At 34.8% G+C, this 12,198-nt stretch overlaps 1 protein-coding gene across 1 annotated transcript; it reads right to left on the bottom strand.

The window, feature by feature from the left end:
• Positions 1-9,491: 9,491 nt before the first annotated feature.
• Positions 9,492-10,265, bottom strand: LOC110860247 (mannose-specific lectin). The gene is made up of 2 exons (XM_022109300.2): positions 10,209-10,265; positions 9,492-10,148 (listed from the first exon to the last, which is right to left on the bottom strand). Exon 2 carries the CDS (start codon positions 10,126-10,128, stop codon positions 9,670-9,672), a length of 459 nt encoding a protein of 152 aa, XP_021964992.1. The 5' UTR covers positions 10,129-10,148; positions 10,209-10,265; the 3' UTR covers positions 9,492-9,669.
• Between the last annotated feature and the right edge of the window lie 1,933 nt (positions 10,266-12,198).

Raw genomic sequence — 12,198 nt, 5'->3', positions numbered from 1 at the left:
CCGCCACGACAAAGCGTTACCATGCTAATTCTAACTCCCTCGCGGTTGCCCTCCGTCTCGGCTGCGATATTTGTGAGTTGCATAAATGCCCGTGTGGGGCGATGGTCACGTCTCGCTGCTATCATGGCCTATCCTGCCGCCGGAGCGCAGGTCGTTGGTCCCGCCACGAGACCGCCAACGACGTGATTGCCAGAGCTCTCCGATCGGCCGAAGTACCCTGCATAAGGGAGCCCCCAGGGTGCTCTACCCTGGTCACGAGGGAGATCCCTGGTCTGGGACTTTACCTGCGCCGACACGTTCGCCTCGAGTCATCTCCCGGACACCATACGCCACCAGGGCGCTGCTGCCAGGAAAGCCGAAGGAAGGCAAGAAGAAGAAATACGCCTTCCTCCTGGACCGCTACATTTTTGAGCCCGTTGCCATGGAAACTACGGGAGTGTGGGGCGAGGAGGGGTTGACCCTCATCCAGCAAATTGGGCAGAGAATTTCCGCCATATCTGAGCAGGGCAATTCTGCCAACTTTCTCCGCCAACGACTTTCCCTACCCGCTCAACGAGGGTCTATTTTGGGGAAACTCCTCCAGGAAATGAACTGGAGGAAGTGTATTATTTGTAGTCAGCCTGCTTTACCCTGTCACGATTTTTCTGCCATTTTATACGATTTTCTACGATTTATTTTGATTTTTCTTAAGTGAGGCATATCTGTACGACCCTGGTAGTCAGCTTTTCTATTTAATTTTATATGTGATTTTCAACTCTGCGACACACACATTAATTAATTCGAAATAAATTTTAAATTATCTAAATTATTTAAATTATTTAATTTTAAATTTTAAACTCATTAACTTGAGATTCCCTCTAATTAATTAATTCTAATTCTAATCCCAATTCCCTCCGCATCACAAATGTCAAAAAGAAGGAAGGTGATTTTTTTGTGACTTCAATTTTATTTAGTATTTACCATGTATGTATGCAGCATAGATGATAGTACAGTATTGTCATATTTAGGATTAGTACATAGTGTAAAACAAATTGAGCGCGATAATTTGCAAGATTTTTCAAATGCAGGAATTTTCGTGATTTTAATTTTTTCGGACAATTACTTTCCGTCAGTTATGAAACAACATCTGGTTAGTCCTCCCGAAGTATGAGACATATTTCAAGTCCTTCCTGTGAAGCTAGGATTCGAATCTTCCATGACAGTTGGCGAAATCTGTTTTCCATATTTTGAAATTAGTAATGTCATGACAAATGAGGTTGAGGAATTTTATTAATTTGCATACCGTAAATATGTACATGATTTCCTAATCGGGTGCAATTTGTTTTACAGTATGTATACTATATATAAGTTAATAATATTTACCCAGTCTCCATCTGTCTGCCGAGATCAATATCCAATACCCCGACGAGATTGGAGGATATATATTATCGTAGCAAATTTAAAGCTTCAAGTAAGGTATGTATACTCTAAATAAAAATAACTAAAATTTGCCCAAGGTTTATTAAAAAAGAGGATGACACAAGAATTGGGTAAAATTTTCACAAATTTTATAAATTTTACACAACCGTTGGATACATTTTACACAAGTTGAATGGGGGACAAGCCATCGAACAAGTGACATGTTTTAAATACTTAGGACTGCATGTTGACTCTGTGCTTTGGTTTAATACCCACTTTCAAATGGTATTAAATAGCGTCTCAAGTAATCTGTGGGTATTAATCAAGTGGAATCTTCAAATTAAATCCGAATAAAAACTATTTACATAAATACTTTTACAAAAAAAGGATTCTTAGCCTCAGCATAGGTTCCGGTAAATCTTGATATTTTATCGTACACATTTTTCAGAATAGGCATTGGCACAAGTATAAGATATAAAATGAAATTTGCAATATCTTTAGATGCTTTTGATTGAATCGCTAGCAGTTCATATCCATTTTACATTATTTGCACTCGTCTGATATTGGTTGGGTAGAGGGAGTAATTATGCAATCTAGCAAGAAAACATGAAAACAGCAAAAAAGCAAAATAGCAAATTTTTGAACTGCAATTTTCTGGTAAGTAATGTTAAAATTTTAAATTGCAAGGAAGTTGTTCTAATTTAAGTTTTACTTTAATCCTGTCATGATATCCCTGCAAATTATAAGGATTTTGGCAATTAATTAGTCAATTTCAATTAATGCAGATTAATTATGATTTCGAACTGATGCATCAAGATTCATCACTTCCTTCGCCTCTGGCCATCAGCAGCTCCTAAAATTGTTCAAAAAGCAACCTAAATTTCAAAATCTCCAGGATTACAGAAATTCATTTTAGAACGCGCAGGTGAGCCTCAAGTCTTGAAATTGCTAACTAAATTATTGCAACAATTTTTATAACATAAAACTTTCCAAATTATTAGGAAATTTGGACGTCAATATTGCTGCTGTGCTCTGTCTTTTGTACCTCATCCCCCCAACAGCTCAAGGAAAAGGAAAGGGGAGCCGTTCCAAAACTGATGACGCCAAGGACCTCTTATTATCGTATTTTAAGGTAAAAATTAAAATCACACATATTTTAAATTTATTAGTGTATTATTTATGCTACAGACCGGCACTCCACTCCAGTCAATCCTAGACACTTGGAAAATCGAAAAAAGTCAGCCGAATCTGGTTTGCCTGGGAGATACGACGAAGGACTTGAATTCTTTCTTCATAATTTGTGATCGTCGCATCCTTCCGATAGCTGCGTTAAACACCACTCAAGCCATTGACACAGTTTTCAAAGCCCACTACGTCTTTGCAACCGAGTACGACAAGAGCTTATCTGGAATTTGGAAGTTTATCCAGGTCTACGTGTATAAATTGAGACGTGAAGACAACGTAACTTCCAAGAAAAGTGAAGCAAGTTTATACGCAATTAGGAAGTGTATTTGATCAAGATGTTTAAGTGTCATGAGTGCTTCAAATATTTTGATACAATTTTAGCAATTAAGGATCAGTATAAATATGTCCATATTTACGGCCACGTGAATTTTAACAGTATTATTTGTCCAAGTGAATCTTGTAATACGATGATTAGTACCTGGAGCGGTCTATGGCGTCATTTGAAAGCGTTTCATAACAATTCGAGTAGTTTAGACATAATTGAAGACTGCAATATCCAATTTACTCCTACAAATCACGAAATTAATCCTACGTTTACAAATTTTGAGCACATTGGAATAAGAGAAGAAATATCGATCGATTTAGGAGTTGAATTGATTACTGATTTGCTTCATAATTTTTGTTCCTCCTTATTGGCAAATGGAGTGAATAACTCCACTGTACACTTTGTTGTAAAAGAAATAAAGTATAGTTTTTCAAATATTTTAAATTTAATTCTCAAAATTGCGAAAAAATATTGTATCCAAGACTATGAAGAATTTTCTAGTAAAATCACAGGATTATTGTCAGCATTTTCCAAAGTAAAATCCTCATATCTGCGACAAAAGCTGACAACTGTAAATAATAATGTTATTTTACCAGTAGAAATAAGTTTAGGTAGTAGAACGGAAATGGCTGAGAAAATAAGCGACAAAAAGTAGTGCAGGACACATTTATGTATATTCCAATTTTGAAGACACTAGAACAAACAATTAGGTGCCCAGAATTGTCGAAATATTCTAATAGACCTAAACCTGCTAACAGTGTCGTGTCGTCTGGACATTTCGAGATTTCGATAGCTTTAAAAATAACGAATTATTTAGTAAGTATCCTAACGCCTTTCAAATTCAATTATTTTACAATGATTTTGAGACCGTGAATCCATTGGGATCAAAGAAAGGTGTTCACAAGCTTGGTGCTTTATATTTTACTTTGAGAAGCTTTCCAGATTTATTAATTCCAAACTTACGAATATTTATTTACTTGCTCTGTTCTATAGTGAGGATGCAAAAAAGTATGGTTATAATTTAATATTGAATTACTTACTACCTGACCTAAAACTTCTAGAAAGTACGGGAATAACGTTAATGAACCACACCTTTTTCGGAACACTATGTACATTGTCACGCGATAATCTAGGCGCAAATTCCCTGCTAGGATTTAGCGAATCTTTTAACGCAAAATATTATTGTAGGATATGCTGCACTTCAAAGTCAGACGCGCAATTAATTTTTGATCATTCAGAAATGGTAATTAGGGATAGAGATAACTACTCAACTCATTGAGCTGACTTATCTCATGGTGTTTCAGGTTCCTGTGTCTTAAATGAACTTAAATATTATAATTTTATGGATTCTGCAACTGTAGATATAATGCATGACATTTTGGAAGGAGTCGTTCCATATGAAGTAAAAATAGTAATACAAAAATTAATTAGTTTAGGTTGTTTTACTTTGGATATTTTTAACCAAAGATTATTATCACCTGATTTTGGAAAATTAGAATCGAGAAATAGACCTAGTCCAATAAAAATAGATGGCAAAAGTAATCGTATTGGCCAAAAAGCATCACAAGCATGGTGTTTGATTAGATTTTTGCCAGTTATTTTTGGTGATTTGATTCTGACACAGGAGCAAATTAGTTATTGGGAATTATTAATCCAGTTGCTCGAGTGCATGAGTTATTTGTTTTGTCGAAAGTTTTCTGAATCAACACTAGAGTGTCTTAAATATAGCATAATTAAGCATCACAAATTATTTATAAAGCTATTCCCGGATAATAGATTAATTCCTAAGCACCATCTTATGTGCCATTTTCCGCATGTAATAAGAAAGTGTGGCCCACTAATATCCTTATGGACCATGAGATTTGAGGGGAAACACAATTATTTCGCACAACTTGCCAGTCGCACAAAAAATTTCAAATAATATTTGTTTTTCTTTAGCCCACAGGCACCAGCAGTACAGTGCTCATTCGTTCAAAAACATAAATATTGCAGATGGTTTAGAAATGGACAACATTTTTGAAGTCAAACTATCCAATTTTCTTGAATCATTTGATGTTATTGAATGTCTCCTAAAGGTTGAAAATTGTGAAAATTATTCTCAAGACACTGTTGTTTATACCACCAATCAAATCTGGTACAGGGGTTATAATTATAAAGTTGATTATGTAGTTTGTTATGAAATGGGTCCAATATTTCCCAAGTTTGGAATAATTTCGAGTTTTCTTGTGATAAGTGAAAACAAATGTCTCATGGTATTGAAAGAAATAGATGTAGAGCATTTTGATGGGCACTATTTTGGATTTAAGATAATATTAAAAGATATTATAGTTCTAGTAAATGTTGAGAATTTAATTATCCATGAATGTATGGAAATTCATAGAAATTGTAAGACAGACGGGTTATTTTTAGTGACACGACATTATTTGTAAAACTATTGTACTGGTTATTATAAAGTTATGCTGTAAAAAGTGAATAAATAATTGTTAAATGCGTAATACAATTTTAGTACTTCATTTAATGTAACACCAAAAAGTATCACCATTTGCAAAATTTTAGTAATAACTAATTACCTCACGGTAATCATCATAACCATATTATCAGCCCAAAGTAATCCAGTATTACCTCGTTTGTTTGGATGCAGCTACCCACTTTGTTATAGATATTACCTCAAAGTAAGTGATTATTGCCGCTGTGGTGACATGCTCCTTCATCACCAAATGGTGAACGGCTAGCCTTGTTGCCAGCAGGGTAACCATCATCACCGATTTGGTGACGACGATTTGGTGACAGAATTATTTTGAGTGTAGACTTGCTTTTTTGCTTTTTGGGGAACACTGGTGGTTGAGCTTGAATGACACCACGAATTAAATTAACACTTGCCAATTTCAATAGAAAAAAGGCAGTGTGCATACTTATTTTAAATCTCTGCATAAAAGCGATCCAGCCTCACTTGCCTTTGACAGATGCATTTATTTGTACGTAATTTGTTACAAGTTCGGTGATAAACCAAAAATAAAAATCGTATTTAAGTAGCCGCTAGAATTTAACAACCAATAATTTTTCTTCCCATAATTTTATGTTTTATGCAACGTAATACAGCCGAATAACCAACCCGCAAAAACCACCAGTTTCAATTTGTATGTTTGATAATGAAAAACTACAATTTTAATACTTGTTGATATGTATGTATGTATGTACTTATTTATTTATTGATATATGGCCTACAGAATTATCAGCATGTCACAAAGTTTACATAATGGAAATATTAGGTTGTCTCTCAGTAATAAGTCGTAGTAATTATAAACATCAATCCAAAACAAAATAATGAGTAAAAGAAAGTTTCGATTTGTTCTGATACAACTATACATTTCAGAAAGTGGGGAAAAATCTTTAACATATGCAAACATACAAATATCTATCTCTACTGGGAGTGAGAAATCCACATTTTATTGCGAGGTGATCAAGGGTGACGTGAACTCCTGATGTACAAAACGGAGAGCACGTGTTAATATTTACTTTTCTAGCGTCAAGTCTTATGGAGTACTCGTAGGGATTTGTAGTTGAGATATGATGCTGGAGAGTGTAAAGGGCAGTTTCATTGTTAAATATCGCTCTCTGAATATACAAGAGTTACATTTCTGTGGGTGAACAAATTAAGATTGGTCCTGTCAAAATGGTAGTGCAATAGGCATTTTATGATCTGTGGATTATGGATTTATAAATTTTTTTTTTCATCAACTTGAAATTCAATTTATATTTTATAGTAAATATTTGAATCATGTATATCCTCCCGCGGTGCTTAGGAAGAATATTAATTAAAATCGAAAAAAATATACGGTTTGACGGGAATTAATTGTGACAGACATGTATTTGAATTGTGGCAAGTATTATTAACTTTGTGACAATGCATATCATCTAACTAAGCACATGCCCCGTATAAAAAGTGGAAATGCCTTCTGAAAAAGCCCTTTTGACATGCAGCCCCAACTCCTTGAGCAGGGCATGACGAGTCGGCCAACGGGCCTCGGAAGGCCATACCTGTCTGCATACTATAACCCAACCCGTATCTCCAATAGGTCACCCAATGCTGACAATTGCACTTGTATAGATTATAAGTAGTTGGGACTTGGCCGTAGAATTTTACTGAGGCACGAGCCCTTGAAATAATTTCGTCCGTACTATCAGGAGTTTCGCATTTTACTTTGCACAGGTAATTGTCGAAGGCGGCAGTAACAACGACGCATTGGGTATAATGTCCATTGGTTGCAGATTCGAAGGGTTCTTCCTTAATAAATGTTGTTCCGTACTTACTGCCCCCAGCACCTGTGATGTATATATTGTTACCATTCAAATCATATGAATTTTAAAAAAATCAATTGATATAATTTATATGCACTCTAAATAAAGTTGTGTGAAATTTACTCAAATTCGCGTAAAAACGAGGATGACACAAGAGTTGGGTAAAATATACCTATCGCCGAGTAAAATTTGCCAAACGTTGTATGATTAACGTACAACGTTGAACAAATTTTACTCGGCGATAGGTAAATTTTCCCAACTGTGGTGTCATCCTCTTTTTTACTCGAATTTGAGTAAATTTCACACAACTTTATTTAGAGTGTGATTTTATTGTGATTGTAGGAACACTGAAATGGAAAATTTTAAAATAAATACAGTACCTGGAGCATGAATAACATTTCTGTTATATGAGCCCAACAATTTGTGAGTGGCAAATTGATTGATGACACAGGCAATAATGTCGCCAGGGTGGAATTTTAGATCTTTCGGTGATACCATTTTATAATTTTGCCCTAATGTTTGTCTATTGAGTTGAAACAGTATTAAAATGAAAATACAGGCACCAACTTTAGTTTCCATGGTTAGTAAATTTAGTATGCTTGTACTACGAATACGAATACGAATACGAATTGAGTACGAATACGTCAACCTTCTTGGTTTGAGGTTTGATTATGAATGCGTGACTGTAGCATCTTTAAAACAAGTCAAGGAAGCTAAAAGCAAGGATTTTTACTTGGTGGAACACTGGTTTAGAGGAAGTATGTGAAGTCAAAGTCCAACCAAGTTACTTGGAAACAATTTATGGGATTTACTGAACATTAGCAAGGTTGGTCATAACAGAATGATCGGAGTGTCACTCTTGAACATTTCATGGTATTTCGTGTATGTATTTTCCACTATAAAAGTCATCACTGTCATATTTATTAATGTGCTCTGATTAACTCCACTCAATGCTCGGTCTTGTAGAACACGCATTAGCATGTAACCCATAAAATTAAACTCAACTTGGAGAGTACATAAGCATGGTAAATACAGATTTATGTATCTTAGAGGAGAGGCACAATGAAGCATTTGAGGGATTGTGACTCAACAGGGTTTTGTAAGTCTTTTAAATCTTTTTGAGAGGGGTACAACAAATTACTCGGCATTAATTGCAAGGTAAGAATCGCAAGTCTCGGTGTAAATTTCTTGTGTCCCCAATTTTAAATTTTGTAGTTTAGGACGAATTTGGGATCTGGAGCAGTAGCCGGGTATATTCATACGGAGGAAGATACCTTATGACGTTACATATAAATATATAAGTGTTATTCATATAGACATATGAATTACGATAAATTAAAGGGATTTCCGTAAATCAGCCCCTTAAGCCTGCCACAGTGTAACCTCTCATTAGGAGCCGTATCTACACACGTCGCACAAAATTCATCGCCAAAAATTCATTTTTATTAATTTTTACAATTTTGTAATCCCAGGTACTATCACGCAATAGGTGATGGTCTTTCTTGAACATTTGAAATATATGAGCCGCGCCCCTGTCCCAAAAAATATTAAATTTCACAAAATTTCAATACATCAATTTCGAATCATAGTGCAACTATCTGGGAACAAAAAATACAGAAACAATGAAAATTCGGTAAAAATTGGATCGTCGGAGAAGGTTCTACTACGCCAAATTGATAATTTAACGCCAATTCAAACTCGTGTGGCGAGCTACCGACTGGAATCAATTTTTTTACTTCTCGCATTTGAGTATAGGGAGATAATTCAAAATATTTTATGCCCAAACCTCTGATTTTGAAGTCCCTGTAACATTTTTAATTTTGGCGAGATTCAAGAGATTCAAGAAGAAAAAAAATATTGCAGCATTATTTTATTTTGCGACGAAATCTAATCCTAAATATGTTTATTATGTTGGTTTTAGTTGTGTGTTCATTTATTTTTGGTGGTAAACATCACATATTTTGTGAGAAAATGTGTTACTAAATCTATATTTTGGGGATTAGTAAAAAAATTTTGGGAAAACTACACGTGCGGTTATTTCAACCGGTTGTTCAACCGGTTGTTCCTGTTTTTATTCATTCAGTGCGGTACACTTTTCTGTTAAATTGACCTTCTAGATTTATAACTTTGATTTTAATAAAAATCCAAGAATCCAACAATTCTCCGGATTTCCCAACGCAATGGCATAGCTTCTCCTCACCTTGAGGTTTGGACCAAAATATTTATTTCGAATTTAGAAATCATGCATGCAAAATATGATAAATATTTAACAGTTCCCCCCCTATGAATTTCGATCCGCTTGATTTACTGTTTTTAATTAATTGATATATTTCCAATTTTAACACATGGTAGATAAATAAATTTGTTTGTGGGGTCATATTGGTAGTTATTTTGTATTAGGTTTATTATATTGACACTACTTAAGTAAGATCTCTTTGTTAAAATCAGCAAATCTAATTTATTTACTTTCTGCCAACTGGACCTCCTCCCGTGCATTCTTGAACATCGCTGGGATAATTGGCATCACAACATCCCTTCTTTCTCCAAAAATCACTGCTTGTCCAGGCAGTTTCATACGCTGTGTCGTAAATGGCCAACTTTCCTTGAGAGAATGTCATCCGGTTCCCCAATCCTGTAGTTGCAGTGGAGTAGACGATTTTTCCACCTCTATTGAAGACAACGAGATTTCCATCCTTTTGAAAAACTGCGCGCCGGCCGCAGGGTCTAGTGTCTGAGGCCCAAATGGATGTTCCCTTACCGTCATAAATGACGAGGTTTCCATCACTTTGGAAGGTAAGACGTCCATCCCCTCCTTCCTCGCAATTCACAACTTCTTCTCCCGGAAACCATTCGCACGCCCCGGAAGCCTTCCCGATAAAAAAGTAGACGAAGAAAAGACCAATGACTGATATGTGGACCATTGTGGTGAATATTAAACTCTCTGTAATATTGTGGAAGGTGTTAAAAATTAAAATATAAAAATTTTAGATAATTTCCAAACCTGAGGTATGACTGGATGGTGATGGTGGCAGTTTTAGTTTATTTATCCAAGAAGGCTGCAGACAAACAATTGAAGATTGAATTTAGAAGTAAATTCTTAATATAGTAAATTTTTTTGTTGGAAAAGGCATTTAATGGTATACTTGGAAAGGCAAACCTGTTGCATTTCTTGGAAAAGTGAATATGTAGGTTTGTGCTTACACATGTACTCGACTTGAAAGTGTGTCTGAAGAAGGTATAGCTTTTGAGAAACTGGTTTTCTTTAATTTTGTCTACGTGACAACTAAAACGTGCATGAGTTTAAATAAGGCAATAAGTGGGCTAGATTCCTACGTCATACTATGGGTTGAATCACTTCATTTTATGTCCATTACCCAGTAAACCTATGTACATACATTGCATTGGTAAAATTGCAGAATAATATCTGACAAAAGTAAGATTATTTATAAAACAGGATTAGTTATCAATAAATTAATAGATAGTTAGAGTTTGTGACATCCAAGCACAAAATTCAGTTTGTTGTCAAACCACCAAATTCTATGGAAGCGGAGGTATCCAGTGTATAAATGATTTAAAAATTCAAATATAGAAATCAAGAGAGCCAAGTCAGTTGAGAAAAAGATATGTATATACGTTCTTCAAACTTTTTCTTTCTTTAATGTCTGGCACTATACAGAACTATTAGTTTTTCGATAATGGTGGGACTTAATTGATCTTTTCGTTGAAGGGGACAAACTTTATTGATTTTCTGGGATTCATTTTGTTGTGCACTAAATGCCTGGTGAAGTCAATTATCAAAATAATTCAAGCCCTTATTGCAGTTAAAGGAGGCCACAAAAATATTAAGTACCGCATCATTACATTGCAATTCTCATTCTTCGGCATACAATTATTTATAGAATTCGCAATATTTGTCCAATTCGTTCCAAAACTGGCGAGTATGTAGTAGGATTGATGATGAAGTTGTATACAAAGAACTCGAAAATGTTTTGCCGTTCTTAAGATAATGCAAAATGTACCAGGGTATTCCGACCATGGGTTATTGGGTTTAGGTTTTTGGGATTTAATGGGTTACAAATTAATAAAACCCATTTTGGGTATTACCATGTTAAATTGGTTTAGGTTTTGATTAAGTTTTGATGGGTTTTATTCCAATTTTGCATAGTTTTACCAGAAAAATGCATTTCAAAAGTGAAAAAGATTTCAGCTACTTAAAAAAAGTGATTACAATACGATTGAGCAACTTATTTCACTTTTATTACTCGTATTTACATAATTATGATGAAAATCAATCATGGACGCTAACCCTAACAAAGTTGATATTTATAAAATTAAATTTGTAGATTAAAAAATCTTTGTTTATGTTGAATACGGAATTGGATATGCTTGAATTTAAAATTGCAATAGATACAAAATATTTCTCGTTGAAATTGTCGATAAAACCCATTAAAACCCAAAAAAACCCGTGGGTCGTAGCTTTTTTATAAAACCCTGGTATTTTCGAACCCTTATATATACTAAACGTTCATATGTGCATACACATTCTTATTTGTGCATATTGAACATATGGGGAAGTTCTTAAACTTCATAACGCAAAGGGGAGTCGGTGGGTGGTCATTTCCCAGTGACATTGTGCCTATGTCAGAAATGTTTAAGGGGGTTGGGTGAGTGTCCAAGAAAATTTGCGTTATGAAGTTTATGAGCGTCCCCTATGCACGTTATGCACACATGATGCAAAATTAAATTACATATTTTAGTAAATTGATAACATTGCAGTATGGAAAATTGACCACAGCCTTGTTGTCTTCAAGTGGTAGTTAAACTACTTTGATATAAAAACTACTTCGTTAACTTGAACTAGGTTGCACTTCTTGACATCTTCAAATAAGATAATTCCAATATATGCCTTTTATTACTTTGATATTGATTGGTTGAGGATGACTCCCGTCCAAAATAGAATAAGGTGACACAATTTATATTGAAAAATACCA

Source organism: Folsomia candida, unplaced genomic scaffold (genome assembly GCF_002217175.1).
Source record: "Folsomia candida strain VU population unplaced genomic scaffold, ASM221717v1 Fcan01_Sc030, whole genome shotgun sequence".
Taxonomy (NCBI): domain Eukaryota; kingdom Metazoa; phylum Arthropoda; class Collembola; order Entomobryomorpha; family Isotomidae; genus Folsomia; species Folsomia candida.
Note: the sequence above shows the minus strand (reverse complement) of the source record. Positions and strands in the feature narration are given on the sequence as shown.